This window comes from Ursus americanus, chromosome 18 (genome assembly GCF_024610735.1).
Source record: "Ursus americanus isolate L20-20 chromosome 18, mUrsAme1.1.p, whole genome shotgun sequence".
Taxonomy (NCBI): Eukaryota; Metazoa; Chordata; class Mammalia; order Carnivora; family Ursidae; genus Ursus; species Ursus americanus.
In genome coordinates, this window is record NC_142144.1 from 26,267,733 (window position 1) to 26,293,327 (window position 25,595).

The 25,595-nt window shown below is 40.7% G+C and overlaps 1 protein-coding gene across 5 annotated transcripts in view; it reads right to left on the minus strand.

Moving 5' to 3' along the window:
• SLC44A1 (solute carrier family 44 member 1) overlaps window positions 1–25,595 on the minus strand; it is a 188,953-nt gene that overhangs the window by 95,684 nt on the left and 67,674 nt on the right. For all 5 annotated transcript variants that reach the window (XM_045780740.2, XM_045780739.2, XM_045780741.2 and 2 more), the window contains one exon: window positions 5,279–5,415. In XM_045780740.2, the coding sequence (XP_045636696.1) occupies window positions 5,279–5,415 (137 nt within the window). The remainder of the gene's footprint in view (window positions 1–5,278; window positions 5,416–25,595) is intronic.

The following is a 25,595-nucleotide window of genomic DNA, read 5'->3' on the forward strand; positions in this document are numbered from 1 at the left end:
ATGCATTTCTTACAAACATTATTATAGGAACCTAAAAGTTAGCTCTCCCTTATAAAGATTTTAAATAATTTGTGAAGGTAATAAAAGTTCACACAAATGGATAGTTGTAAGTGCTAAAAAGCACTTTCAAATGTTGTCATGGAAACCTAAAACCCTTTGAAAATGATTTATTTTATCTTTTTAGTCTGGTAAGTAAAATGTTATTTTACCTTACATTTTTTAAAAAAGATTTTATTTATTTATTTGACAGAGAGAGCGAGAGAGCACAAATGGGGAGCAGCAGAGGGAGAGGGAGAAGCAGGCTTCCTGCTGAGCAGGGAGCCTGAATGGGGCTCCATCCCAGGACCCTGGGATCATGACCTGAGCCAAAGGTAGACGTTTAACCAAATGAGCCACCCAGGCGCCTCTTTATCTTACATTGTAAAATAAGGTTTAAAATAATCATTTAAAAAGTTACTACCCTAAACAGGATCTTTCTCTTTCATGGTCTTTTTTAATTGTGGTAAAATACACATAATAAAACATTTGCCATTTTAACACCATTTAAATGCACAGTCCAGTAGCATTAGGTACATTCACATTGTTGTTCAAACATCACCACCACCTATCTCCAGAACTTTCCATCTTACAAAATTCGACCTCTTTATTCCTGAAATGGTAACCCCCCATTCCTCTCACGCTGCAGCCCCTGGCGACTACCATTCTATTCTGTCTCTATGAATCTGACTACTCTGAGTACCTCATATAAGTGGAATCATACCGTATTTGTCCTTATGTGACTGGCTTATTTCACATAACAATGTCCTCAAGATTCGTCCGTATTGTAGCATGTGTCAGAATTTCCTTCCTTTTTAAAAAAAATTGTGGTAAAACAGGTAATATGATATTGACCATCTTAACCAGTTTTTCAGTGTATAGAAGTGTTAACTATATGCACATTATTGTCTGAACAGACCTCTAGAATTTTTTCTTTTTTTTTTTTTGAAGATTTTATTTATTTATTTATTTATTTATTTATTTATTTATTTATTTATTTATTTATTTATTTATCAGAGAGAGAGAGAGAACAGGAGCATGGAGGGGGGCAAAGGCAGAGGGAGAAGGCTCCCCACCAAGCAAGGAGCCTGATGCAGCACTTGATTCCAGGACCCTGGGATCATGGCCTGAGCTGAAGGCAGACACTTAACCGACTGAGCCACCCAGGCACCCCTAGAATTTTTTCGTTTTGCAAAACTGAGATTCTATAGCTGATAGAAACCATCACCCTATCTTTCTATTACTAGCTTATTTCACCTAGAATAACGACTTCAAGGCTCATCTATGTTGTAGCATATGACACAATTTCCTTGTTTTTCAAGGCTAATATTCCATTTTGTGTATATACCATGTTTTCTTTACCCAGTCAACCATCATTGGACATTTAGGTTGCTCCCATCTCTTGGCTATTATGAATAATGCTACAATGAACATGAGTTTGCAAATATCTCTCTGAAATCCTGTCATCAATTCTTCTGGATATATACTTAAAAGTGGGATTGCTGGGTGATATGGTAATCTACTTTCTAAAAGACTATTTTTTAGAGCAGTTTTAAGGTTCACAACAAAATTGAGAGGAAGGTACAAAGGTTTCCCACATACCTCCTGCCTGCACACGTGCATAGCCCCCTCCACTATAACATCCCCACCAGAGCGGTACACTTGATACTGATGAGCCTACACTGACACATCAAAATCACCCTAAGTTCATAGTCCTATGGACATGGAAAAATGTATAATGACACGAATCCATCATCACGGTATCGTACAAATTGCCCTAAACTGCCCTAAACTGCCCTAAAAATCCTCTGTGGTAATTCTATTTTTAATTTTTTAAGGAAACTCCAAACTCTTTTCCATAGAGGACATAGAATTCTATATTCCTGCCAATGATGCACAAAGATTCCCATTTATCCATAACTTCACCAACATCTGTTATTTTCTGATTTGTGATGTTTTGGGTTTTTCTCTATAGAAGCTGTCCTAATGGGTGTAAGGTGGTATCCGACCGTAGTTTTTATTTCATTTCCTGTAGGATTAGTAGATTGAGCATCTTTTCATGTCCTTATTATTGGCCCATCACATATCTTCTCAGAAGAAATGTCTATTCAAGTTCTTTGGCCATTTTTTAAATGGGTTGTTGTATTTTTCCTGTTGAGTTGCAGGAATTCTTTATATATTCTGGGTATTAACCCTTTATCAGATATATGGTTTGCAAATCTTTTTTCTCCTATTCCATGGGTTACCTTTTCACTCTGCTGACTGTGTCCTTGGATACACAGAAGTTTTAATTTTTGATATAGTCCAATTTATCTATTCTTTTTCTTTTGTTGACTGTGCTTTGGGTTCATATCCAAGAAATTTTTGCCAATATATCATGAAGTTTTCCCCTATGTTTTCTTCTAAGAGCTTTATAGTTTGCTCTAACATTACGACTCTGTCATGGATTTTGAACAATTCTCTCTTAAAGGTTTAGAAATTTCCCACTTAAAATCATCTGCTCCTTCCAAATCAATATGCACCTCAAATGATGGAAAGAAAAAAGGGAAAGAAAGAATGCAAAAAAACAGACAAAGAATTCTCTCAGTGACAAGAAATAATGGAATTAAATCTTACCAGGTCCAGTAGTAAGTCACCAACCCAAAGAAAAATATAGATTTTTTTTTTTTTGAGAAATTCAGAATTTTCAACTTAGGGTTGCTATTAAAATAAAGGTATTTAGGTCCCTCCACCAAAGGCTCCCTTCTCTATTATAATTTCATAGTTTTTCTACTGCCTTTTAAAATATTTATCTTCTCTCTCCTCCACTGCTGTGCTTCTTGATGCTGCCATTATTAATACTTTTTTTATGCCTAACACGTTGACTTATTTTGCAAACAGCTGCCTCAAAAGCCTAAGGGTGCCTGTGTAGTTAGGCACCAATTTAAGAAGTCTGTTTTCTGGAATAATATTTATTCATTAATATTCTTGAACACCTGCTTTGTGTAAGACACTGTAAAAAAAACAAAGCTGCAAAACTCTCCAGAAAAGTCCTATAAACTGGCCTTAATAGGCCATACTTGGTATCATAATCACTTAGAAGGATAATGGCCTGGAAATAAATACACGAGCAGGGCGGCATGGGGCAACCCCAGCGGATCATCACAGCAGGCAATACAGTCGGCAAGGAACTAACTCTCTTCTGGGCCTCCAGATGACATGTCAGGTTCAAGGGACCAAGACTCACACCCAGCGGGTTCAAGAAGACATGTTAGAAGATAGTTTGACACGAGATCCTAGCTTTGAATGCCAAGGTAAGTCATACGGTGTTTTATTTATGTATTTATTTTTTACCTCTGATGATTTCTGAGTAAGGGATAAAATGATTGAAGCTCTAGGAACATTAATACGGCAGCAGTAGGTAAAGGGCTAGAAGGAGAGAGAGACTGTGTAGACAGGAAGACTATTATATTCCTTTGGGGGGATAATAACACTAATAGTAGTAATGTAACAGCAGTAACCAATACTTTTTTTTTTTTTTAGCAATTTACTATTTGCTAGACACTCTTCTAAGCATATTTCATGTATGAGATCCTTGTAACAACCTATGAAATCGTTTTCATACAAATATTATTGCCTTCATAAATGGGGAAACTGAGGCATCTAGCGATCAAGTAACTTGCCCAGGGTCTCATGGCTAATAAGTGGTAGGACCAACATTTGAACCCGGATAATCTGGTTCCAGAGCCTATGCTCTTAACGACTCAACACCACCACCTCCCAGAGTGTACTGTGTATGCTCACGTTGTCTAAGATTTGAGAAAAACCCAGAAGGGATCATTCATTTCTCCCTAAGAAACCTGACAATGACAGGGCCGACAGTTCTAGGATTAGACTCAGCAAATCAATACAGGTAAGGGTATGTGGGGAAAAAAATGAGATCTTGAAGGGTAGCTGGGACCTCTTCATTCAATGCCCACTAAGTGCCCAGAATTCATGCATCATCTCATTTAATCCTCACAACCACCTATGAAGGAGGCATTGTTTTTAATTCACTTTTTTTTTTCAGATGAGGAAATCTAGTTCAGAGAGGCTACACCTCCTGTCCCTCAGTACAGAGCCAGTTAGTGGGGCAGCAGCAGAATTAGAATCCAGCGTCACATTAATCTCATGCTCTTCCCACCACCCCACGCTGAGGGCATGAAGTGGCAGGACAGGAATCCGGCCAGGCCGGAAGGATTTGGTCCTTTTGCCCTCAAAAGGCCAGCAACCCCTCAGGAAGACTCTGGAACCATGTAGAGGTGCGTGTGCAGCTATGTTCTCAGGCTGTCTCTTTACCCAGCTAGAAGTTATACCAGGAGGATGCATGAGTCAGCCCTGGTTCCAAGGAACCAGAACCAGCCTGTAAATTCAGGCAGGGCTAAGGCAACTCTGGGGATGCCAACACACAAAATGCAAACATGAAACCTCATGGAAGTTGAAAAACACAGGCTAGCAGTCTGTGGCCCTCCATGAAGAGAAGTTAAAAATAAAATTCTCTGAAGAGAACTGAGGATAGCACCTGGAAATGAGAAACCCAAGGGAAAGGAGTCAGAGGTCAGGAAATTGACTATGTTTGTTTTCTCAGCTAATTCCCATATGTTTAACCTCAGAGTTTCTCAAAACTTAACCCTGAGAAAAATGCTTATGACACAATATCAAGTATAAAAAGGCAAAACACACCAACACAACTGAAAGCTGGTGGAATTTTGGTTTTTACTTCATTTTCCTTTTCCTGAGTTTTTCAAATTTCTTATACTAGACGTATATAACATTGTTATCCAGGGATAAAAATAAAATATACTAATTGAAATACTTTTATCAATACTTAGGAAGAGAAAAAGGAAAAACCCAATTTCACAAAGAGTAGTCTAGTAATTCCCAAATGCGCGAAGAGGGTACATCAAAATCACCTGAGACATTTGTAAAAAAATAAAAATAAAAAAAAAAAATAATTTTTTAAAAACCCAACCAAATTTCCAGAACCCAAAGACCTACTCAGTCAGAATTTCCCTGGGCAGAACCTAGGCATCTGGAGTTTTAACAAGCTCCCCAGGCGACTATCATCTTTTTCATCAAGGAAGTCCAAAAGCACTTTCAATTCTCTCTTTTTAAGGTTTTTGATGATTTCTTTTAACACTAGTTATATTGGAAAGCTAATATACAACATTTAATAGTGAGAGGAAGTGACCGGGGTGAGGACTTGGATGGCCTCATGTCTCACCATTCATCTCTGCAAACTTCTGAACATCACTTAGGGTTTTCAGTTCTTGTCTTGGACATGCTGTTACACACAGTGCTACAGACTTGATCTTCCGGTTTATCAAGTCCAGATTGCACGGATCCAAAAAGAACACATACCTAAAGCATGGAGAAAAATATCGAGATGTTATTTCACAAGAACACATTCTGGTTCACTGCCTAATTTGACTAAGCGTAAAAGCAAAGAACATCTATTCTATTCCATACTCCTTCACAAATTTTATCAAAGATGAACAGATATTTCACAAATCTAATCACAGATTTTCTTTCTAATTAATTGCTTGTAAATATACCATTAACAGTGGGGACTGGAGGAACTGTAGGACTCATATTTGTCATGATGTATTTTTCCAATATTTAAATTTTTGTAATGTATGCTTTATAATTAGAAATTATTTTAGTTTTTTAAATAATTTGTTTTATTTTTTCCCAAACTTGTGCCCTAAAAATTACTAGGATACATAACATGACTTATAGTTTATATATAAACTTTAGTAATAAAAATATAATTATATACAAAATATAAAATTATAAAAACAAATATATAAACTTTTACTAATGAATACATAATTATAAAAATGAACTGTAAAATTATATAAAATTGAACATACAAAGTTGAATGGAGACTAGAGAGAAATATACCAACATTTTAACTACAGTCATCTCTGGATGTTAGAACAAAGTGATTTTAATGTTTTTCTTTCACTTTTCAGAATTCTCCTGTTCTAGAAAATGTAAATGACTTTTGAATTGAGATAGTAAATATTGTTTATTAAAAGGTTTATTACATATCAACAAAGTAATGCCCAAATCTTAAATTATCCCTTTTGTATCCTATAATAATTTATATTTTAGAAAAGGAAAGATTCATCAGAAATTACACTGAAACAGATTTTTTTTAATGTTAAAAAGTAGGGTGACTCAGTCGGTTAAGCATCTGCCTTAGGCTCAGGTCACGATCCCAGGGTCCTGGGATACAGTCCTGCATCGAGCTCTCTCTGCTCAGTGGGAAGCCTGCTTCTCCCTCTGCCCCTCCCCACTGCTTATGTTGTCTCTCTCTCTCTCTCTAATAAATAAATAAGTAAAATCTTAAAAATAAATAAATGTATGTATGTATGTAGTTTAAAAAGTAGAAGAGATGACAAAGATTATAGATGTTATCATCTGCCCAAAAAGAAAGTAAGAGCTAAATACTCTTAACTGAGAAAAGCGAAGACTAACATGGAGCAGTGGAGAGGGTACAAGTAGGAAGGCCTTTGTGTCAGAGAGGAGCTGAAGAACCCCCAGAGCTGGTTTTCAATCTACTGGGCCCAAGGAAAGTTTTACGAAATCATCTATCTGCCAACAGCCTTTCCCACGTTGTTAAACTCTGTTGCTTTGCTATATAAAATAGGATTCAAATCAGGAAATATAACCAAATATAAGAACTAGATGAGAAAATTGAAAACCAAAAATATCAGGGCATCTAGGTGGCTCAGTCGGTTAAGCGTCTGCCTTCCGCTCGGGTCATGATCCCAGGGTCCTGGGATTGAGCCCCATGTGGGGCTCTCTGCTCAGCAGGGAGCCTGCTTCTCCCTCTGCCTCTCCCCCTGCTTGTGCATGCCCTCTCTGTGACCCCCCCCAAATACATAGATAAAATCTTTAAGAAAAGAAAGGAAAGGAAAAAGAAAGGAAAAGAAAAGAAAAAAGAAAAAATATCAAGTCAATGTATATGCTGGGATAGACAATACAAAATGATACCAGCAAAAAAATTAAATAGAAAAAAAAAGTGTGTATGTCAGGGGGAGAGGGACCTGAGAGACCTTTGCAGGTGGGATAATACTGCATACTGCAGAGGGGCCAGGGACCAGGAACCCAGCACGGAAGGTCAGGGACAAGCTACAAACCACCAAACTAAAAAAAAAAAAAAAAAAAAAAAGAATATTTAATAACTGTGTTAGTGACTTCAATACCACTCATGCTCTACATAGATAAAAGGAAGGAAAGAAGCCGAGCGGAAAGGTGTTCTTCAGAAGTGGAATTCAGACTGCTCCTATGCCTGGTGCCCGGGAACGAGCACACAGAGAAAACGTTTCTGACCACCTTTGTGCAGAAGCAAGCGCCCCGTTACTAACTCTCCCTCCATCTGTCCAGTGTATGGGAGTGAGCATGTCCCGCCTGGGGCTCTGTGCAAGGAATGGCACAAAGCCAGCCCAGGGTAGGGAACACACAGGTCCTTGAGGAAGGTGTCATAAAAACTGGGAATCATTTACCACCACCTCCGAGCATACTGTTAACAATACCAATAAAAATAATGGTAGCCAACATTTATTGAGTACTTACTACGTACCAGATGCTGTATTAATAAACCTTTTATACATATCACCTCACGTATCACACAACCCTCACAACAATCCTGTTGTCTGGTTTTGTGGGGGTGAGCAGGGCCGTGGAGCTGGGGCGGGGAGAGGAGTTAAGTGCATGGGGCTAAGTGATGAGCAACACCTGGAGAAAAACCTGGAGAAATCACATGACAACAGGAAAACAGGCGTGGGGCGAAGGAGAGAAAGCCAGAGGCTCCTGGGACCTTGGATCAGTGACACGGACTTTTACAGCCCGCTGAGAACAGATAGGTTGTCTGATTGTCCTGCAGGATGCTGCCCCCTGCGAGGCCAGAAGTGTCCTCACTATATTTCTAGCTTCTTCTGCACCCTCAAGCACACTCTTGATTTATCCTAGTGACTGGCTAGCAGCCTTGTACCACGCCTGGGTCAGAGCCATCTGAGCCTGCTTTCTGGTTCTTTCTTCATAGTTCTCTGACCTTGGGGAATACATGTATCCTCCTGAGCCTCAGTTTCCTTATCTGTAAAACTGCATAACACCTACTTTCTAGTTTAATGTTACTGATATTGTATGTAAAACACCTAATATGCAGGATGTACTCAGTGATTTATATCATTAAGAAAACTACCGGCCTTTTCAGAAATTTTACATTTAATGGTAAGGCATGAAATGCAACACCTTCTGATATGATCATACAACAGGACTCATACTAACATTATACTTTATTTGGAAGAAAAATCTGTGTAGGAGTATTCATGACTATTAGGTCATTAGCCCTGATAAGAACTAAGTAGGCCTTGGGGCGCCTGGGTGGCACAGTCGTTAAGCGTCTGCCTTTGGCTCAGGGCGTGATCCCAGTGTTGTGGGATCGAGCCCCACATCAGGCTCCTGTGCTAGGAGCCTGCTTCTTCCTCTCCCACTCCCGCTGCTTGTGTTCCCTCTCTCGCTGGCTGTCTCTATCTCTGTCAAATAAATAAATAAAATCTTTAAAAAAAAAAAAAAAAAAGAACTAAGTAGGCCTTGGAGGTGCCTGGCTGGCTCAGTCGGAAGAGCATGAGACTCTTGATCTCAGGGTCATGAGTTCGAACTCCACACTGGGTATAGAGATTACTAAAAAATAAATTAATTAACTTAAAAAAAACAAAAAGAAAAACAACTAAGTAGGCCTCCAGAAGTAGTGTGGCACAAGGGAAATAACACAGGAGGCAGAGAAAAATTCTGTAATGTCTGTAACACTAAAAAATTAACACCGCTCATTTTTCAGCCTGCATGTATGGTTTGGAAGAATCTACTTCAACAGAAATAAATGATAATCTTAAATGGTATCCTCAGGAAATAAAATCACTTACACACATACACACCTTTATGCAAAACAGTCACCCATCTCCACAGTCTATGAATACAAGCCTTTAATTCCTTACACACTCACTCCACATATTCAAATGCAAACACACACAACATGTGTGTACCCACACACAACATTTAAAATGATTTATAAGCCTTAGATTCCAATTCTATTAACACTTACTGGATGTCTGGGTGCTGGGAACTGTCACATTCATGACTTTATTTGATCCTCACAACAACTTTATGAGCTAGAGGCCATTACCATTCCACAGAGGACACAACTGAGGCCCCAAGGGACTAACTACATGGCCCAAGCGAGCTAGTAGATGCCAGAGAATGAATTCAAACCTAGTCCTTCCTATTCGGAGTTTCACCCTGTGTCCAACCTGCTCTCTTCCCCAAATATTTCCTACAAAATAATAAATCATTTTAACTGTTCTATATTAACTTTGAATATTGTTTCCACCATCCTGAAGTTCATTCAATCCATGGCAACGTGTTCGGAAGTAACTAAATTTTAACTAAATGGCATTTAACTGAATATTTACAGAGTAAGAAAAGTGCATGTGTCAAACAGACAAATTTATGATTCATTAAAACTGCACTTTCTTGCCTTTTGATTTAAAAATGCCCTTAGCCAGGTAAATAAATTCGTTTCAGTTTTCACTTCAAACAAAACGAACTGTATTTGCCAATTTCATTTTTTTGAAATGAAACAAATATTCAACTCTCAAATAAGCATGACATTGGCAGACCAGATTATTTTAACTGACAAATCTACTGATAAGTGGGTAGATTTTTATTGTTGTTGTTTTTTTTTAACCGAGAAGGCGAAAGACACCAGGTAGGTGGCTATAAGACATCCCAAAAAGGTTTCTTAAAACAGCCTACCTTGACTCTGCCCCTGGGTAAATGGTTGGGAAGGGGTTGGGGCACATGGATTCGTGATTACATGCCCTGGCTCCCATGCTCCAGCCTTTCAAGGTGGAGAAACACCATCATAGATAAGCAATAAACTGGAGTGAAAAGCAAATTTTCATCACTATCCTCAGTGAGTCTTTCACTAGACCTACTAACAACTTAAAAACAGCTTTAAGTTTTGTAGAGGAGCAGGAATGAATAAAATACCAAAAGTGGGAATGAAAGTAGGGATAGAGGCAACAAGAGAGAAACACTTTCACCACCTGGACAGCCCAGACACCTGCGGGCATGGGCACATACGACAGGCATGCAGCAGCATCACATGGCATGGAGAACACATTTGCAAACAACTTAAGCAAGCTTTGAACTTCAAAATTAGAGGAATGGCGCCACATGCTGAAGACCGAACGGTAAAGGGAACACTATAGAGGACAGCAGGTAAGGCGTGAAAGTGTATATTATAGTCGAGTTGGTTCCTGGGAACTACTGAAGGCGAGAAACAGATAAATTCATTTTCAATCAAAATTCTTGAAATACAGCATATCCCCAAAAGACAGGACAGGAGAGAGATGCAAAGAAAATGTCTATCTACGTGGTAAAGTCGTGGGGACAGATGCATCAAAGATGAAGACAGGGCAGTAAGGCATGAAAGTTTGGAAAAAGGGACAAGAGGCACAGAAAGAGGTACTTTTGAAGCTTAGCTCAGGGCAGGGCAGTGAACACTGAGTGAGCTGATGCAGAGAAGGATGCCAGAGATGCTTCAAACTGGCTGAAACTTCTACTTTGCTTTCATTTTCCTCAAGGAAGATAGGGCAAGGTAGAGAATACGAGATTTACCAAGAATTTAGTTTGGGCCACCAAGCATCTTCGGCACCGTCCTTGCACATCCTAATTCAACAAGAGGGAACGGAGATTTACAAGTTGGGCAAGCAACTGTAGACTACACTGCCTTGAACCCTAGGGACTGACTCCCAAAGGCTGCTCTTTCCGCCACTGGCCCTCCAATTTAAAATGGAAAGTGAGAAGAAAGGTAATGGCAAGTAAGTTACAGCCAATCATACAGTGCTGTCCTTTACGTGGTATGCTTATCATGGTTTCCCATGATAAGAATTACATAGGATGGGGGCACCAGGGTGGCTCAGTCGGTTAAGCATCTGTCTTTGGCTCAGGTCATGATCTCGGGGTCCTGGGATCAAGCCCCATGTCGCGCTCCCTCCTCAGTGGGGAGTCTACTACCCCCTCTTCCCTCTGCCGCTCCCCCTGCTTGTTCTCTATCTCTCAAATAAATAAATAAAATCCTTAAAAAAAAATTACATCGGCTGATACAGAAACACTTCATTCATCCAACAAACACTACAAAGTGTTTATTATGTATCGATTCATGGGCTAGGCCTGGGGATACAAAATTCATTAAAGAAAAAAAAACAGCTCTTAAATGCAAATAACTTACAGCTTAGAGAAGAAGAAACAAAAACACAGTCATTTCCAAATCATGTGATACATGACAAGGTTGAGATGGCAGAGGAAATAGTGTAATTCTTCAGAGAGCATAAGGGGTTAGAGGAAGCTCTACAGAGCAAAAGGCAGTATCTAAGCCACATTTTGAAAATGAATAGGAATTTTCCAGACAGATGGGGAAGGGAGCATTCTGGGCAGAGGAAACCGCATGTATAAAAGGAACAGAAGCATGAAAGAGCATATTTAAGGAACTACAAATAATTTGATAAGGTGGACTACGGATGGGACATCAAAGGGCTATGCCCTAGGAGAAACAGGGGACGGAAGAAATAGCCATCCCTCGAATCCGAAGGCCCATACAGCTCCACTGCATCAACTGCCAGGGCCGAGGGACACCCTGGCATAACCAGCCCCTCGGGTGGGAGGCCGGAGATGGGACGGCTGGGGCACCAGCACACTGCTCCGGAGCTGAGCCCTGGCCATTAAATTGCCTCCAGCTGCCATGGCAACTCTGCGGCAAGGCTTTTTGGAGCAAAAAGTGGCAAACACACTCGTGTCTGCTGGCCACCTCCTGCCAAATTTGGCTTCTCTCCTCTCTAATCAGGACAGAAGCACTACAACACTACAGCTGGAAAGCTGGCTGAAAAATCCCTCCATCCGTCGCCTTCTGCGTTAGTGATTCCGGACACGTGTTTTTCCCCAGAGGAGAATAAAAATGGAGTCTGATCATTTTTCCAATTATTACCTCATATCAATTTACAATTTATAGCCCCTCTCCATAGAGCTTGCTGCCATTAGTGAATCACACCAAAAGGAAAAACACAACAGCCTCACAGAGGCTTCTCCTATTGCTAAATATAGACTTCAGAGAGCCCTGGATCTCTGCTCCACCCGCGGTGGAACTGTGCCCAGAGGAGGCCTCTTACTTCCTGCGTGCGGTGCCAGCAAGGCCAGTCCAGGCTCCCCACCGGGTGGGACCCAACAGCACCGTGAAGGGCTGTGCTACCCAGGACAGATCTACGAGCCTGCACATGGAAGTCCATAAAAACCCCAAAGGAACAAAGCACACACTAACCCAACACACGGACGCAACACATAATGAACTGAAACCCCGTTGGTCCTCCACTCCCTGGAACAAAGCCAAGGGGAGAGACAGAAACGTGCTGAAAGTAGTGATTTATCTTCAAAATTGTCATTCTAGATAGTAGCTGAGAGACCGGTACAATGTTCACCATGCCCCCAAGACAGCAAGAAAACTAAGGAACAGAAAAGGGGGCCGAAGTGAACTGTGGGCAACCTGACCTGTGAGGGTGATGACAGCAACGCCCCACTTTCCCACCGCCCGCACCCTCTCCCCCGCCCCAGTCCCAATGAGGAAGAGACAAACATGTCCCCAGAGGTAGCACTTGATAGAGAAATGCCTCGCCACGCACCTCACCAGCCCGGCAGCCTTCCCGGCTAGCACTTCTGTAGCCCTTGATTCACAAGTAACTGCTAAGAAGGGAAACTTCAACAGTCATTTCTGGTAAATTCACAGCATCGAGAGCTGAAAACAGCTTCCAACCGTGGAGGAAGCCCAGGGATCAGATGAAGACAGTGACACTAGGAGATGTTCACTGCTCTGACCTCACCTCCCACAGGTTTCCTTTCTGTTCCTCGCTCTCCAGCTTACTAGCACCTAGAGGCCTCCACACTTCTATCTACCTGGAGCATTCTTCCTCCAGAGAGCAGCACAGCCAGGTAGCCCCCTCACTTGCTTCAAGTCTTCGCTCAAAAGTCACCTTCTCGATAACGGTGGGGCAGCCACCCATCTGATATGCTGTCTCTCCACTCTGATGGGCGTCATCCATCTTTGCTTTCTCTGTTTCTCCTTCGCACGTAGACTCACTAACACACTGTATATTTTACTTATTTATCGGTTTATTATCTGTCTCCACCTGTAGAGTATCAGCTCCCAAAAGGCAGAAATAGTTGGTGTCTTCTTCTCACGATATCCCCGGTGCCTAAAACGGTGCCTCGAATAAAGAAGGAGTTCCTAACTTACTTGTTGAGTTAATACATGGTGGTAACTGTGTAGGATTTTGCCAAGTGGAGCAGAGGGGAGAGGGAAGGTTAGGAGGAAGATATTTTAGGTAGAAGGAAACAGTCTTATTCATTCAACAGAAACTTATCAAACACCTCTGCCAGGTGCAGGGCTAAATATGCAGTCGAGATGCCATGATAAGCGAGACCAACACCAACAAGTATCTCCCTTCCTAGCACTGACAGTCCACGGAGAGTAGGGAGGTAATTACAAAAGCATATAAACACTATCGCAGAGATAAAAGGATACGAGAATGCCTCCAAAGGGCCCCATGAATGGACAGGTGTCCAGAAGAAGGGAACTCTTAAGCCAGAACCTAAAGAAAGAATATGAGTTTGCAAGGTGTGGAGGAAAGGAGGCAGAAACAGGGAAAGAAGAACACATGAAAAGACATAAAAGTGAGACACAGCATGGTGTAACTGAGAAAATGAGAATGGTCGACGTGGACTGTGATAAAAAACCAGATGGCCAGACAGGCAAGCTGGAGCTGGATCACATAGGCCTCATAGCTGGTATCAAAGAGGTCAGAAACTTTGGAGTCCATCCTAACGCCACTGGGGAGCCATTGAGGGTTCACCAACTGTAATGTGGGGAATGAATTAAAGGCGAGCAAGAGAGGAAGTAAGGAGACTGAATCTCTAACGAGAGGATGACTTCGACCAGGGTGGGAATGGGAACAAAAATGAGATTTCGGAAACACTGAGGCACAATTAAGAAAAGGAGGGGAAGGAAGGAAGAAATTAAGAGTGATGCTTTTTTACAGAAAAAATTAAGAAAGGAAGAAATTAAGAACGATCTGGTTTATACTAGGATAGCCAGGGCATTCTGGTTTGGACTCCTGTTCTGTTCAGTAAGACACGCATCTCAGGAGGAAGAGCAGAGTTTGGAGGGATAAGAACACGTTCTAACTGTAGACAGTCAGAGTCTGGAGTATCTGTGGAGTGTCCAAGTGGACCTGGACAGTTGGCCGGAATGTTCTGGCAGAGAAATCTGGACAAGAGATAGAGACTGTGGAATTACCAGCACATAAATGACAACCTGCCCAGGAGTGTATGAGATCCCCAAAGTGAGTGTGCAGAGTTGAGATTCTGATCCTTGGCGAAATCTGTGACCCTCTTGAAATTGTACGCAAAATTTGGTGCACAAATTCCCATGCGGTTTTCTGAAGAGAGATTTCTTACTCATAGTTTCAATCAGACTGTCAAAGCCCCCCCAAGAAATTAAAACGAAAAGTCAAGTAAGAGGAGCCAAGAGCTAAAACAAAGGCATGGAACTGAAAAGGCATGGGGGAAGAGCGATCCTACTATTTAGCTGAGTGTCCGTCTTCTCCTTGGGCATATACGATTAAGGGAGAAATAATCGCCAGAGCGGTAACCAAGAGCAAGACAGCAAACTGTGCTCCTCATACTACACGGAAACAAAAAAGCAAATTAAAACACTTTCCTGAAAGATTTTATTTTTAAGTCATCTCTACACCCAACATGGGGCCTGAACGCACAACCCTGAGATCAAGAGTCACACACGCTCCACCGACTGAGCCAGCCAGGTGCCTCTAAAATACCTTTTAAAAATAATTCACAAGAGCTTTAAGAAAGAAAAGTTCTCAGTTTACCCTAGTCAACTGGAATAATACCCCTCACCCCAAGTTCACTGGCAATACTACACAGTTACAGGAAGCATTCTCAAAATCAACCTGTTCAGCACTCAGGCTGAAAACAGAAGAGTCAATGACCAGAGATTTATTCTTCTTTTTAGTTTAATGGCTTTATTGAGATATAACTTACACGCCCTAAAATTCACCTGTAAACTGTACAGTTCAAAGTTTTGTACAATTCAGTTCAATTAAATATTTTTAAGTATATTTCACAGAGTTGTTTATCCATCACCACAATCTGATGTTAGGACATTTTAATACCCCAAAAAGAAATCTCATACCCATTAACAGTCATTCCCCATTTCCCCATTTTCTAACCCCTAGCCCTAGGCAACCACGAATAAATGATCTCTATAGATATGTCTGTTCTGGACAGTTCATATAAATGGTATCATAGAATATGTGGTCTTTTGTGACTGGCTTCTTCTACTTAGCATGATGTTTTCAAGTTTTGTCTGTGTCATTCCTCTTTACGGCTGAATAATATTACATTGTATGGCTAGAACACATTCTGTTTATCCATTCATCAGTTGGTACACATCTGTGTTGTTCTCCCTTTTTGGCTATAATGAATAATGCTGCTATGAACATCTAGTATACAAGCCTTTGTATGGATGTATGTTTTTATGGATATATGGTTTTATTTCTCTTGGGTAGATAACAAGGAGTAGAACTGCTGAGTCATATGGTAACTCTGTATTTAATACTTTGAGGACCTGCCAGACTTTTCCATAGCAGGTGTGCCATTTAACGTCCAGACCAGCAATGTATGAAGGATCCAGTTTTTCTACATCTTTGCCAACAATTGCAACCATGTCTTTTTTACCATAGCCATTCTAGTGGATATGACGTGGTAACTCATTGTGGTTTTGATTTGCATTTCCTTGATGACTAATGATGTTGAACAACTTTTCATGGGCTTACTGTCCATTCACCTCTCTTCTTTGGAGACATGTCCATTCAAATCCTCTGCCCAACACAGACTTCTTTTTAGTCTTTGAGAAGGACAGAGTAAGGCAGAGACAGGCACTTGATATTACCAAAAGAGTATGAAAAAATTATAAGAGAAAATAAGGATGAAAGTAAAGAAAGAAAAACAGGAGAAAGTACAGGAGTCAAAGAACTCAAAGTCAAAGAATGGCTCCAGGAGGCAAAGAACACACAAGCTGGAAGGAGAAAAGGCTGTGATCAGAGTGGGGAGTTCCTGAATTAGTCTGAATTGATTTTATAGGTTAAGCGATAAAGGGTGATGACCAAAAACCAAGCTGTGACTATGGAAGAGTGAATCCTGACAGCCCCCACTGAGACGAAATTCAGAGTTCCCAGGGCCAGAGTGAGAATCAATGAGACGGAATATGTGAAAGTGCTTTGTAAACTCCACAAACGTAAACTTGGCTAAATGAGCAGTTTTCCCCATCTGGGTGAAAAAGGGAAGAAGCTTTGATAAGTAACTTTGAAACTTGTTTTGCAAGATAATAATAATGAAAATGATTATAACAAATAACAGTTAACATCTATGGTTCCAGGCAATGTGCTAAGGAGCACACATCATTTATCATATTTATTCCTTCAAAACACCCTAGGAAGTAGGTACTACTATTATCTTCGTTTTACAAATGAAGACCTTTGGGTCACACATACCGATGTTATTTTCTCCAGTGTAAATCATCCCTGATGAAAATGTAAACCATCATTGGTTATCTGTCTATTGAATCTACCCTTATGGATATATCCCCAATTACGTGAAAAATGTTACCTATCATAGAAAAACTAGAAATACTGTTCTCAAGGTACTGCTTTTATCTTTGTATCAGAGAATCATATTTTTTGACAATCAAACATGCCCACCTTGGTACTACTTTACTCCTTTAATGCTTCAATAACATATAAATGGTTTCCTCTCCATAACAAAAGTGTAATATTTGTTTAAAAATATTTAACTCATGGGGCGCCTGGGGGCTCAGTCTTTAAACGTCTGCCTTTGGCTCAGGGCATGATCCCTGCTCTGCTGCAAGCCTGCTTCTTCCTCTCCCACTCCCCCTGCTTGTGTTCCCTCTCTCGCTGGCTGTCTCTCTCTGTCAAATAAATAAATAGAATCCTTAAAAAAAAAAAATTAGCTCATGGCCGCCTGGGTGCGTGGCTCAGTCGCTTAAGTGTGTTCAGCTCAGGTCATGACTGAGTCCTGCACTGGGCTCCCTGCTCAGTGGGGAGTCTGCTTTTCCCTCTGCCCCTCCCTTCCACTCATGCTCTCTCTCTCTCTCTCTCTCAAAAATAAATACATAAAATCTTTCAATAAAATAAAATATTTAACTCATGGTGTGAGATTAAAAGAGCTCTAGACGTCGTTTCCTTCATATTATCATTCAACAATGTCTTTTGTTAAATATCTATTGCTATTAGTTTTTATTTTACTTGATTTCTCATACGCCACTATCAGTTTATTTCTGATATTTCTATTTTGTTTCCGTCACTGTTATTAACCTGCATTCAGGTAGTCTCGTTAATATACTGGGGAGTAAGTGTTGGTTTTGAACGGCAAAATTCCTTTTTCTTCCTCTCTAAGCTACACAATCACTAATTAGACAATGAGTAATCCCTCCCCCCACCTGTTTTGTTTGGCCAATACACTAATTGCCCATATTTAAGAATCAGAAGTTCAATAGGTGCTATGGGCAGAATGTGTGCACCCAAGTTTCGTATGTTGAATCCTAACTTCAAAGGTAGTGGTATTAGGATACTCTGAGACGTGATTGGGTCATGAGGGTGGAGCACTCATGAGTGGTGCTAGTGCCCTTATGAAAGAGGTTCCAAAGAGATCTCTATCCCCTTCCACCATGTGAGGGCACAGGGAGGAAGTGTTAGCAATGAACCAGAAAGAGGGCCCTCATGAGCACATGATCATTCCGGTATCTTGACCTTAGATTTCTAGTGTCCAGAACTAAGAGAATTAAATTTCTGTTGTTTATAAGCCTCTCAGTCTGTAATATTATGTTATAACAGCCTGAACAGACTAAGGTGATAGGTCACGTGTGCTCCCCTACTCTACTCTCCTTCCATCAATAGATTTCCGGCTTCCTTTGAAAAAGGAGCACTACTGGGCCATCCACCCACATGCCAAAAATCAGCTAGGACCAAGCAGAAACTCTCCTTTTATTGGGCACACACATATCAAGTTCAAAGTGTCCAACATTCCCTATTATCTTATTCCCAGCCCACTTAAGAGATTTATAGTGCCTGCCTAGATGCCTTTAAATATGCAAACAGTGGTGAAACCACAAGTTTCCCTTTCTACCTTCAAAGCCAGAAAGTCCACAGTTAATTTGGTGCTCAACTTCAGTAACTATACTTAGCCTAGATCTCTGGTCTAATCTCTTCTCTATTTCCAGTGTATGGCTCTCTGCTCTTTTATCCCCATTTAATTGTCTTACAATATATGCTCCTAATTCTAATCCTCTCAAATTATTTTAAGAACAAGAATAATTTTTAAAATGTTCTCCCCTGAAGTTCTTTCCTCCTTCTTTATTCTGTGATTTATACTATCCATCAAGTCCCATTCACCAGCTTATCAGGATTTTAACTGGTATTGTATTAAATCTATAAATTAACTTTGTTAGTATTGTCATCTTTATTATATTAAGACTACTCAGCCAGGAGTAGATTATATTCTCTTATTATTTGTTTTCTTTTCATTCTATTAAAGTATTATAATTCTCTGTATTTGGCCCTGTATCTTGTTAGATTCTGTTTTCTCATAAAACAAGTATTATGTTTTTCATTATATTTTGTCTAGTGATAAAACAAATGACTGAACTGAGTTAGGTGTATGTTTTATAACCCGTGATTTAAGCATCTCATTTCAAGATATATTTTTGTTGGATCTCCTGAGCATTCAGGTTACAGTCTCTTGTCGTTGGCGGACAGTATTATTTTTATCTCTACTGACCTACACACATTCCATTTATCTCTTTTATATAATTTGTTGCAACTAGTTATTTAAAACAGTGTTATAAAAGAGGTGATATCCTTACTTTAATTTTTTCCGTAATAATGGTGTCTGCCACTACCAGAAACCCCATCAGCTTCCTTTCGTGCCCTCAGATTTATTTTTTTTACAAAGGTGCCAAGGTTATTCAACAGGGAAGGCAGCCTTTTCAATAAATGAGCTCGAATAACTGGATTTTTGTATGGGGGAAAAAGAAGACAAACCTTGACCTCTTTATACCATATGCAAACGTTAAATCAAAATGGATTGTATGCATAAACGTAAGAGCTAAATACAAAACTTCTAGAGGAAAATGAAAGAGGATGTCAACTACCTCCATTTTGACCTCAGTCTGTACTTTCTAACTGATTAAGTTCTTCTTTCCAGCTTATTTCATAACTCAGGCAAAAGACCCTGCAAGCAAAGCATCCACTGATAAGAACCAAAACCACTCCCTCTAGCAGTAAGGGCTGCCTCAAGCCAGCAAGACCCCGCGGGACTGACCCCAAGACAATGATGACCTGACCTTTACTGCCCACCTGCATGTACCCACCCACCTTTGTCCCACATTCTCCCTATATAAACCTAGAAGTATTTTCAGCACTTTGAAGACGGTCTTTGAGACGTTAGTCGGCTGCCTTCCTGGTGTTGGCCTCACTGAAATAAATTCCTTTCTTGTTTCCCCACCATGTGTCTCTCTGCCTTTGGATTTTGTCAGGGGCAACGGGCCAAACCTGGTCTGTTTGGGACCCCCGGAGCCAGGTGCTCTTGCACCCCTGTGTCCCGGGCTATAGTGGGAATGCAAAATGGTGCTACCCCTCCAGAAAACAGTTCCAATTTTTTTCTTTTCTTCTCTTTTAAAAAAATTTTTAAAAACATTTTATTTATTTAATTGTCAGAGAGAGAGAGAGAAAGAGTAAGAGAGCACAAGCAGGGGGAGCGGCAGGCAGAGGGAGAAGCAGGCTCCTTGCTGAGCAGAGAGCCCCATGTGGGGCTCTATCTCAGGACCCTGGGATCATGACCTGAGCTTAACTGACTCAGCCACCTAGGCGTCCCAGTTCCGCATTCTTTTTTTTTTTTTTTTTAAGATTTTATTTATTTATTCGACAGAGATAGAGACAGCCAGCGAGGGAGGGAACACAAGCAGGGGGAGTGGGAGAGGAAGAAGCAGGCTCATAGTGGAAGAGCCTGATGTGAGGCTCGATCCCATAACGCTGGGATCACGCCCTGACCAGTTCCGCATTCTTATAAAGTTAAACATAACCTCATCATGACTCATCAATCCCAAACTTAGGTCTCTGCCCAAGAGTAATGAATACACATCCATACAGTACCCCAGGCATAGATTTCCAAAGCAGTGTTATTCACAATAGAACAAAATTATTTTAAATAAGTAAATAATCCAAATATCCCAAAACTAGGGAACAGAGAAGCAAAATGTGGTATATCCACACAATGGAATACTACTTAGTAATTAGAAAAGAACAAACTATTGTATTAAACAACATGGATGAATCTCAGTAACATTATTAGGCTATGTTAAAAAGGCCAGACACAAAATACAATATACTATATGAGTCCATGATATGAAATTCTAGAAAAGGCAAAACTATACCGTCAGAAAGCAAATCAGTGGTTGCTTGGGAACAAGGATGGGGGAAGAACTGGCTGCAAAGGGGTATGAGGTAATTTTCAGGGGGCAACACAAGTGTGGATTGTGATAGAGGGTGTATGACTGTATACAGTTACCAGTTACAGTCAATTATTATATGTAAATTATACCTTAATAAAACTATAGAAATATTTCAAATTTCATCTTGAAAAATGTAATTTACAAAATCCAACTTAAAGAGCCCCTAATTAAGTCCCACACACTTAAATGTGTAGTAAAGAATTTAGCCTACTCAGAAACAGGTTTCAACTTTGCCCTGGGCAAAGGAGTGTCTTTGTTTGCCAGGGGCCTTGGGTTATAGTAGGTAGTCCAAAAACAATGTGATTTAGGGTGTGGGCAGGCCACACCAGACAGAATTTAGGGCAGGGGTTAACCACACTTCTTTCTTTCTTTCTTTCTTTCTTTCTTTCTTTCTTTCTTTCTTTCTTTTTTAAAGATTTTATTTTTAAGTAATCTCTTACACTGCACATGGAGCTTGAATTTACAACTGAGATCAAGAGTTGCATGCCCTACCACCTGAGCCAGCCCGGTGCCCAAGGGGTTGCCCACCCTTAGAAAGACCACCAGTGTCATGTAGACCAGGAGTTTGGAATCATGTGTTTCCTTGACAAGAGGGGCTAGAGATGGAATCAGCCACATGCACAGTGAATCATGCCTGTATAACGAAGCCCCAGTAAAAATTCTGAATACTGAGACTTGGGTGCGCTTATCAGTTGCAATGTGCCATGTGTATTGTCACATATCAATGCCAGGTAAGTAAATGCCCTGACTCCACAGGGAGAAAACAATGAATACTCTTCCCTGTGTACTTCTTTCGTTGGCCGATATTAATCTATAGTTCTTCCCTGTGAGTATAATGGATTTCAGTGAGTTCTGTGAGGCTTCCTAAGAATGGTCTTCTGGGCCCCTGAACTTGCAATGGTGTCAGAAGTAAAGGTAATCTTAGGAACCCAAACTCACAATTAGTGTCAGAAGTGAGGGTGGTCATGTGTGGACTGTGCACCCTCCAACTTCTCAGTTGCCCTCCACACTCACATCCAGATAAATAAACAGATGGCAAATTAATGACTTTAACATTCATTGCTGAAGTGGTTAATAATTACCTAAAGTATATTACAAAGGTCATAACTATGAGCATACATAAAATGACAACAGCTTTTTAGAATCTTTACAGTTGCCTGGTTAACCTGGAACCAACCCAAGTAGTGAAAGTCTGGATTGAGCATGTATAATCAATCAGCTGTTTAATTTAGCTAGGGCAGGATACACACTGAAGCAGGGAACACAGAGAAAAACCAACTACCCCATCCTTGCTTCTCTGCAGACACGTCATCTCATTCTAAGTGGCTTTTTACTTCCCTATTTAGAATCTGCAAAACATTTCAATTTTCAACTCCAGTATTTTCTAAGGTATGTAACTGAATCTCTTCTTTCAAATTGCTAGCACTATTATCCATAGCAAGTATTATCCTAGAGGCAGAATTATATACTAGTAACACAGATGTTACCTTTGTAAAAAGTTTTAAAATTCAGGCTAAAGAGTAGCATGGTCACCAAATACGGCAAAAAAATTTCCAAAGATGCCTCCATAAAACTGCCTTCAGAAAATTTACCTATCATTTTTATAACTTCTAACATTTTCCATGAAAGAAAAATAGAGTTTAGGGAAAACTGCATAAATTTCCATTTAGAACATCGTAAGTGCTACTGTTTTCAAATGCTTATTAGTTTGTGACAAAACGAGTCCAAAAATCCAAGTTCACCTGTAGTCTCTATCTAGCTTGCCCTTTTTCGTGTTGAGCCAAAGGAGGAGAGGTGGTATTAATGCGAGAATCAGAGACTATTTGACAGAAGGCAAAGAAGACAGTGCTTTCCCTCAAAGCAAAGCCAAACTCGTTGAAGGCTTCAAGTATCTCCATTTGTTCGAACTCATCTCTAAGGGTAGGAACGAGCAGGTGATCTATTGGGCTACCCTGAACATTCCGTAAAACGCAAGCATTAGCACAGTGGATAAAATGCACTGCCTCTCCCCTCCTAAGCCTCTGTATCTCCCCAAGATAGACTAAGGAGCTCTTCACAGTGGGCGCCAGTTTTCAGCCCGCTTTAGCACGTTCTGTACACTCAGCCCACGATGTTTTTCAGCCAATGAGAACCAAGCTTGGCGTTCTAATTGGAATTCCATCCTCACGAGAGATGGGCTCTTGAGCTGCCACACAACCATCCATTCACCAGTTTCCCCCCTCATCATCACTCTGTGTGCCCTCCTTCCAGAAGCCTACTTTGATTTTCCCCTTGCTACAATGCAAGCCCTGCTCTGAACCTCCAACCTAAGGTTCTAAAACCCTACTTAAAATGACTCTGTCCCTGAACCCCCAGTCATTGGCCGAGAGATTCTTCTATCCAAATGGACAATCTAGAACCAAGATGCTACCCTGAAGAAGGGGGGGGGTCAGAGAGACTGAAGCACGAGAAGGATCTGGACCATGAGCCACAGAATATAGGCTACAGGATACATAGGCTGCCTCTAGAAGCTGAGAACAATCCCTCGTTGACAACCAGCAAGGAAATGGGGCCTCAGTCTGACAACCACATGGAACCAAATTCTGGCAACACGTGAATGAGCTTGGAAGAAGATTCATCCCCCAGAGCCTCCAGTGAGGAACGCAGCCCTGCTGACACTTTGATTTCAGCCTTGTGAAACCTGGAACAGGGAACCAGCTGGGCCTTGCCATGCAGACTTCTGATTCACACTTTGTTGTTTCAAAGCACTGAGTTTGTGGCAATTTGTTAACAACTGCAGTAGCGATTAGTGTAGTGGTGGTTCCAGTGCCACCATCAAATCACCTTCAGATTGTTCGAAGCCTTCATAGATTGGTTTCAAAGTTTCTTTAGTTATAACTTTATTAATTTATATAACCTGCCCTTTCTTCTCTGCATGTTCCACTCAAAGTTTTTCATCTTTAAATGTTCAGAGGAGAACGCCTGGGTGGCTCAGTTGGTTAAGGGTCTACGTTCGGTTCAGGTCATGATCCCAGGGACCTAAGATCGAGTCCCACATCAGGCTCAGCAGGGAGTCTGCTTCTCCCGCTGCCTGTGGCTCCCCCTGCTTGTGTGTGCACACTCTCTCTCTGACAAATAAATAAAACCTTTTAAAAATTTTTTTCTTGGGGTGCATGGGTGGCTCAGTCGTTAAGCGTCTGCCTTTGGCTCAGGGTGTGATCCCGGGGTCCTGGGATCGAGCCCCACATTGGACTCCTCTGCTGGGAGGCTGCTTCTTCCTCTCCCCAATCCCCCTGCTTGTGTTCCCTCTCTCGCTGGCTGCCTCTTTCTCTGTCAAATAAATAAAAATCTTTAAAAAAATAAATAAATCTTTTTTAAAAATAACTAATTAAAAATTTTTTTCTTAAAACAAAAGTTCAGAGGGAGAGGCCCCAAAAGTAAAAAAAGGGTGGGCAATTGGAATCATTGCGTAGCTTACCAGGGATGGGGCGGTATATAACACAAACGGCGCTAGACTCAGCGTTCAAAAGTGGGTGCTAGTCCTGATACTACGTTTCATCAAGCCACTGACGTTTCCTAGACCCCAGTCTCTTCAACCGTAAAATGAAGGGGCTCAGTGATCTCCAGAGCCCTTCCACCACGAACATTCTACGCTATGGATTTCTGGGGAATGAGATAATTAAAAAAAAGAAATAAAACTCACACTAGATACCCTGCCACAGGTTACGAAGGTAATTGAAAAAGGTCTCAAATAAAATGCCCCCTATAGATTTTACTTACAAATGTCTGCCATCAACCGTCCTCAGACCTCTACTTCCTGCACCTCCTGTTAATACTCGGTATCTGAAATCTGAGAGGCATTTTACGGTCAAAGAGCCTTTATCAGTGATTGGGGCTTTAAATGGCTTCCTTAGAGGAAAGATAAAAAGATAAAGAATAAAGTTAGATTTGTGCAAAAAATATATCTTTGGAACCTCTATGAAAAAATCGATACTGATAAGTGAGACCTATCTCACTTATCTCACTGAGAAAATTTCTTAAGAGTCACAAAGAAAGAGCTGCTAAGCTCTGTTTTAGGATTGTTTGCAGAACGGATAAAAAATTTCTAATAATGATATAATACCTATATAAAAAAGATTAAAAGCAGTTCTCTACATACCCTCACCTGGCTTTACAATAACCTCTGCGTACAAAGAGTCACTGCCCCCTTGCCATAGCCTCTCCCATCCCAGGCACCCAGGACAAGGTAACATCCATGCTGGATCCAGCTGCCTCCCCAGGGGCCAAAAGAGCTGTAAGTTTTGCCCCAGTATAGTCCCCATATCCACAAATCCAGTATCTTAGAACTAGAAGCAGCCTTGTTCTATCCAAATTGATATGGAGGAGAGGGGGCTTCCCCTTTGGGAACAATTTCTATAATAATAATAATTCTCTAAAAATTGACACATACACTGTAAAGCTAGCTTTATGGTTTTGAAAATGGTAGGCAATGCAGAATGTGGAAGAATGGTAGGTTTTGAAAATGGTAGGCAATGTAGAATTTTGGAATTGTCGATCAAAGTTCAAATATATTATTACTACCCTACTCCCCACAACCAAAAAAAAAAAAAAGAAAAGAAAAGAAAACCCAAAACAAAAGACTATAAGCCTTACCCTTGTTCTCTAGCATCTCTGCTACATAATGATAGCTCAACTACAAAAGAAGTCATTTTCTTCTCTGAGCCTCAGTTGGCTCACCAGGATTCGAAGGGGTGCTTTACGGAGGTTACACACAAGGCTTACCAATATTTGACAGGATGCTGTAAGGTGGTTACACACTAGATAATCTTAAAGATCCCTT